A 6,346-nucleotide genomic window follows, 5' to 3' on the forward strand; every position below is an offset into this window, starting at 1 on the left:
CTCCACCGTGAGGCTCCACCGTAGCTCCAGCAAGGCGATGCCCTGAATAGAGTGTGCGACGGGGACGGGGACACAGAGCCGGCACCTCGCGTTGCCAGCAGAGGGCGCTCACGGGACACTTTCCGAGCAGGTTTCCAGGTAGGAAAACCACATTCCCTATGCCTGCGACTAAAACAGCAACTGTCTTACACATTCAGATACTTGTTGAATGAGCACACAGCACCTGTCCCTCTAAAATCTTCCCAATTCCCCCACGGCCTTCAAAAGTAAACTAAACATCCACAGATCACTCTTCACACACCTCAACAAGTTGATCTCGAATGCCTCGGTACCCTGGCCACTTGGCAGGGCGGACATCCTGATAGCCTGACTGTTTTCTAATTGTTCTCTCCTCCCCGCCCCCTCCTGCCGCCCGCCCCCTTCTCCTCCTCCCTCTTCCCTTCTCTGCTTCCTTCTCCTTCCTTCTCCCACTCCTTCCTTCTCTCCCTCCCTCCCCTCTCCTTCCCCCTCCCTCCCTCTCCCCTCCACCCCTCTTTCCCTCTCCGTCTGCAAAGTCGCACAGAACAATTCCACGGACAGGACACAGAAGTCACAGAAGTCACAGAAGTCATTATCCGGCACTAAAGATTTAGGGATCACTTTGATTTTTCTCTTAAAAAATACGTTATGAACGGTAAATTAACACAACCACTTTAGCACGTATCTTGTTCCAAGGCAGCAATTTAAAAAGCGCAACACGTGGGATGGGGGAATTTATTAGGGTCCAAAATACATGTTGTTATGTGTGAGCAGGGTACGGTCACTGGTGTCAGCGCCGCCCACTCCTCTGTCCCTTTATCTGGAGTAGCGGCCCCCTCCATCCTCACCAAACACAGCTACTGTGTACAGATAACTGAGACATCAAAAAGCAGAGAGCAAATCAGCATGGGAAACTCGTTTGTGGCCATGCAAGTCTGGGGCGGGAATCCTCAGGCGGGTGGGGCCCCTGCACAGCCGAGCAGTGCCACCACCCACCCACTCCAGGTCATCCCAGACGTGTCCAACAGGAAGGGAGGTCCCCTGTGTCACTAGGAACAGATGAGCCAGCCAGCACCCCGAAATCACACTGAGTGTTACCCTCCGATGTGACAAGACTGCAGGCCCCGGACTCTGGCGGAGCCCCTGCGCGGAAGGTGAGCAGCGTGCCCCCAGTAAGAGGAGGAGCAGAGGGGAGGACAGAGCAGGAGGGGAGGCTCAGCCCGAGTGGCTGCGGCCAGCAGGGGAGGACCCCGCCCAGGAAACCAGACTTGGGGTTCCCCCCCATGGTGTTCCGCTGGGCTGGTCACCCTCCGCCAGGAGCTGTGGTCACAGTGTGCGGTAACTGCTGACCAGCAGCAGACCCCCCAGGACCAGTCTCTTGTGAGGTTTTCACCCAATGGCTGCACTTCAGCTCTAGAGGCCTTGCCCAGGACTGGGGTCAGCATCTCCCCAAATCTCCCCGGGTCTCCAGGGGAACAGGGGCTCTCCCCATGCAGGTCACGGTCAGTGAAGCTCAGGGAGGCGGCCCCCTGCCCCATGCTACCAGGGGTCTCCGCTCATCACAGACCTGAGAAGCCCCACCAGCCTGGACCCCGGCAACTGTCCGCACCCCTCACCACAGACGCGGCAATCACGCTGCCATGCAGAGCACCTTGTGGACGCGGACGCCGTGCTGTGACCTTCCTGCAACACGACTAGTGAGACTTCAGCTTTCTGCTTAGGAAAGGATGTGTGGAAATGCAGAATCTAAAGTCCGATGTTCCGGAAACTCTAGTTGCCAGGTGATTATGGACTGCATTCAAGTAACAAATATTATTGCTAGTCCTTTAAAACATAATTTTTTTGTGTGACAAAACTCATCATAAGAGTTCTAGAAAATACCCTGGTTTACAAAGATCGAAGTAAAACATTCAGCAATGATCAGGTGTAGGTGCTGGTGTAGGTTTTCCAGCCCTTCTCTCCCCTATAGACACTCGTGTCCTCAGAACCAGAGTCACACAGTACACACGAGTGTCTGGGCTTCTTTCCGTGACAAACGGTGCACCGTAAACACCATGCCAGCCAGGGTGCTCCTTCTGCAACGTTGCTGTTAGAGTAGGAAATACTGTCGAACCACAGATGATTCAACAAATCCCCCATAAACTCGTTTTTAGGATATTTCATGTTGTTTCAGTACAAGAATGTTAGAACACCTCTGATTATAATCCGTGTGTCAATTCCTATAAGCACAAGTAGTGGATGAAAGGGCACATGGCTGTTTTGAAGGCTCCTTGAAGGCTCCACACGTAATAAATATCCAACCCGACCCCAGCAGGCACTGTCTGCTGGCTAAGGTATCTCCTTGTCCCCCACAGAGAGCTCCTACCTGCTGGTTCAAGGACACCCCAGGGGCTCAGGATTCCTCCCGGACCCCCCACTGGAATCCACATAAAAGGACACAACCTTATCTCTTCAAAGTGAAGCCCCGCCCATCTGGCCACACCTATGACAACCTGAATGCCATTCAACACCTTCCCCGTCTGGGCACAGCCATGGTTCCAGCCCAGGAAAATGTGGAAGTCATGTTCCAGGGTCGCTGGAGTGGGTCCTGTGCCAGGCCCAGAGGGACCCGCAAGGACGTTAGTCATGAGCTGCCAGGTCGGGTATTCCTGCACACCTCTGAGCCAGCACAGCGGACGGGGGCATGAAGGAGGGGGCCTGAGCACAGAACAGCCATGCAGGGGGTATCTCCAGGGTGCTGGACACGACTGAGACACCTCAGCACTCCCAGGTGCCAGTCCCGAAAGAAGTTAACCTTTCAAATTACGTGCGTGTTTCTAAGCGGACTAAACCGCTATTCCCAACCTACCAGATTTTCACCCTGGTATACTGCCCAATAAAGCGGCACCCTGGGCTCCCCTAAGTCTGCGGTTTCCACCAGCTTCCCTGGTGGTGGAGGGACAGCCATCCTCATTCAAGGCTCTGAGGGGCCGGTCCTGAGGCCGGGCCCTGGGGAACACCAAGCCGCAAGTCCTCCAGAGAATCAGAAACAGACCCCACCGTCCTGACCCCCAGGGAAGGCTGTGTGGCCAGTCTGCACAGACTCGGGCCACCCATAAAACCATCAAAATCCAGCATTACTTAAACTAACACTGTACAAACCAGAGAGAAATTACATGTGGTTTAGGACATTTAAAAACTGCATGTAAACGTGCTATCCTACAGCAGATTTAAGACGATGACACTCTCCCAGACTCAGGAAATGACTGGTAAACACGGATTCTGAAAGGTGGGACTCATCATTCCGGCCGCACGGCAGAGCCTAGAGGAGAGGGCTTCCTATCAGACACCGGGGCCTGGGTGCCACTCCCATCCCCGCCACCAGCCGTGTGGCCCCGGGCAGGTCACGAAACCCACTCGGCAAAATCTCAGGTGTCTGAGCAGCTGTGCCCACGTCACCTGACGCCGGACAACAGAATGCCAAACGCGGGCTACGCACTGGGGCAGAGAACGGGCCCTGCTATGTCGGACAGATGAAGGATGTGCTACTTTACTGCTAACTTACACTCACAAACAGCATTCTATCTTCGTTATGTGTTAAAAATCGTTTAAATAAGCAAAAGTAAACAATTTTCCAGGTTGGTGACTAATACATTTTCTGTAACCAAAACAAAACAAACAGAAAAAAACAAAACAGAGCCAAACCGCTTTTGTAAACTATTTTCAGGCACTGCCCCATTGAACATCACGATTTCTAAGTTTGACGCTGCAGCTAGAATTAACTTTGCTACAAGCCGAAGAGAGATGTGCTCACTTAGGGTGACATGAACAAACGTTCCGCCCCATCTGAACTCACCTGACGAGCAGCAGAAGAGGCGCTCAAATACCCAGCTGGCACCGAGTACTCAGAAGAGGCCATGAAGGAAACTTTCCACGTTGCAGATTTCCCACTTGTTCCTCTTCCTCGGAGCAACTGCCTTACTTCTCGGCTTTGTCGCGTGAGTTAAGACACTGTTCACGACGTCCCCATCCACAGGGCAGAGGAGAGGCTGCCATGGTGGGACGTGACGGGGCGGGCCCCGGGGGATGAGACGTGGTCTCGGCCCTGAACACAGGCTACTGGAGGTCTCTGTCCCTCCCCTACACACGCGGCTGTGCTTTCCAGAACATCTGAAGGCCGAGGATGGCAGCCCGCGGACCACGAGGGACACAAGATCCGAACGTCAGGGGGAGGCGGAACAGGGAGGATCGTGACCCAGGACGGACAATGGCCCCGGGAACCTGGGAGGACCGGCAGCTAAGGCTCCACACACTGCAGCCAGACAGCCCCCCACAGACCCCGTGACGCTCTGTGCAACCAAGGCCGCGGGAGGGCCGCCCTCGCCCGTCATCCGGCTCCGGGGAGCAGAGCCAGGGTCGTCGGGCAGCTCCTAGAAGCCTCGGCTACCTGAAGCCTGCATAAAGAAACTCTTTCTTTTCTTTGCCGCGTCTTAACAAAACAGACATGAGAACAAGAAGCAACACGAAGTAGTGTGTTTATCCAACTGTGCTCCGCAAGCTCCAGTTCCCACCAGCACGGAACCGAGGGAAGAGGGGGCCGGACGCGGCCTACGAGAAGGCGGGGATGAAGTACTGCAGGGAGACGTCCTCGTGGAGCAAATCAAAATGGACGATCTTGTTGCTCACGATGTCTGGGGAGAGAAGAAGACCTGTCACCACAAGGCCGCAGCCAGCGCTCGCACGCAGGGGCCCCTCTCCTGGAGCCCGGCCTCCCTGCGGCTCCACTCCCCACGACGTGACCACCCACAGCCAGGGAGACGAGGCCAAGGACTCTGGTGAGAGGCCCTCATTTGCCAAATCAGTGTCCTTCTAAGAAAACGTGTCTGCCACCCACGAGCAAGCTAAGTGAGGTGAGAAGGCCGAGCACGGTGGCCCGCAGACCACGGGGGACAGGCTGCAGCGCAGGCCGGAGCGCAGGAGGGGCCTGGGTCAGGCGCCACGCTGCGCGATGGCAGGTGCACAAGCCCAGAGGGTGGAGCTCATCACTCTGCTCGATTCCACAGCAGTGAGCACAGGAGTGAGGGCAGCGGCCAGGCCCACAGCCACTGAGGGGGCGGGGGCAGGACTGTGCCCGGGAGCCAAGGGCAGGCCGCACTGCGGGCCTCAGAGGCAAGCAGGGCTGGGGCTGGATGAAGTCTGTCAGGGTGGGCCGGCCGCAAGTGCCAAGCCAAGGAGGGAGCAGTCCCAGGGGATGGAGGCCAGGAAGGGGCACGGCACCAGCAGGAACACCCTCCAGGAGCCGCGGCGGCTGGAGACTGAGGGCAAAGGGCAGCCAGCATGCCCTGGAGGCGGGACGGTGGAGAAGCGGACCTGGGGGACGCCACCACGGAGGCGGAAACTACAGGCACAGACGCAGGGCTGAGGGACTAAGGAAAGGGTAGGAGCAATCCAATTTTGCTTTGTCACAATCTGCCACTTCTGGGGACTCCAAGTCACCTTCCCCAAGGCACAGGCAGTTCAGACGGCTGCCTCACCTAGAACAGACAAGCTCTCTGTCCTGGGCGGGCCATGAGGGCGAGGGCGAGGGCATGCGCAGGGCCAATGCCGCCGCACTGCATGGGGTCGGGCTGCGGGACCCAGGTACCACCTGGACCGCTAGCCAGGACCGCGGTCGCGCCACCCGGCAGCGGTCAGGAGCCTGGCAGCAGGTGGGAGAGCTGTCTGGAGTCTGTGAGGACCCTGCGCTGAGACACAGCCACCGCCCTCAGCATCATGAACGTGCGCCAGGCCAGGCCAAGGGTTCTCAGCATTCGGTGCAGGCGGACACCAGCACCCGCCCTAAGGCCCAGCTGCACCAGCTCCCTCCCTCGCCCCGGCCCTCTGTCCTCCACACACCCCCTCACACCCCCTCACCCCTTCCAGTGCCTTCCTGACGCGCTAACTGCCCACCCGTGATCTGCTTCGCTTCCTGTCTCTCTTGGAGGGCTGGCATTCCTTGGCACAGCCACCTAGCATCTTCTATTCCTTGTCCTGGGTGCGGGCGATCTGGTGGCCGTCCCCGGCTCCGCCCACTGGTGCTGCGCATGCAGCCTGACGGTTCTTCCACAAAAGGTGTAGCTCCCTTCCACTTGCTGTGGTCAGAGTGACAAGGAGACAGAAAGAGCCTCGAAAAATTCAGGGCGAGTAAGCCCTCCCTCACGTGTGGCCAATAAATGGCAAGAGCCGAGAGGCAGGTGTATGGCCGAGGAAGACAGACAGGACCCACCACAGTCACAGGGCCAGCAGGAAAAGTCAGCAGTCGAGGAGAAACGGGAGAAACGGGAGAAACGGGAGAAACGGGAGAAACGGG

At 57.2% G+C, this 6,346-nt stretch overlaps 2 protein-coding genes across 2 annotated transcripts in view; both read right to left on the minus strand.

Annotated features, from left to right (window-relative positions):
• The window catches only part of PKD1L1 (polycystin 1 like 1, transient receptor potential channel interacting), a 133,680-nt gene extending 129,241 nt beyond the window's left edge, over window positions 1–4,439 (minus strand). The window contains exon 1 of the mRNA XM_049641208.1: window positions 3,854–4,439. Coding sequence (XP_049497165.1) covers window positions 3,854–3,916 — 63 coding nt within the window. The 5' untranslated portion in view covers window positions 3,917–4,439. The remainder of the gene's footprint in view (window positions 1–3,853) is intronic.
• A 74-nt stretch (window positions 4,440–4,513) lies between these two features.
• Window positions 4,514–6,346, minus strand: part of HUS1 (HUS1 checkpoint clamp component) — a 13,162-nt gene continuing 11,329 nt past the window's right edge. The window contains exon 8 of the mRNA XM_049641230.1: window positions 4,514–4,688. Within this exon, the coding sequence (XP_049497187.1) occupies window positions 4,606–4,688 (83 nt within the window). The 3' untranslated portion in view covers window positions 4,514–4,605. The remainder of the gene's footprint in view (window positions 4,689–6,346) is intronic.

The sequence above is a fragment of the Panthera uncia genome, chromosome A2, assembly GCF_023721935.1.
Source record: "Panthera uncia isolate 11264 chromosome A2, Puncia_PCG_1.0, whole genome shotgun sequence".
Classification (NCBI taxonomy): Eukaryota; Metazoa; Chordata; class Mammalia; order Carnivora; family Felidae; genus Panthera; species Panthera uncia.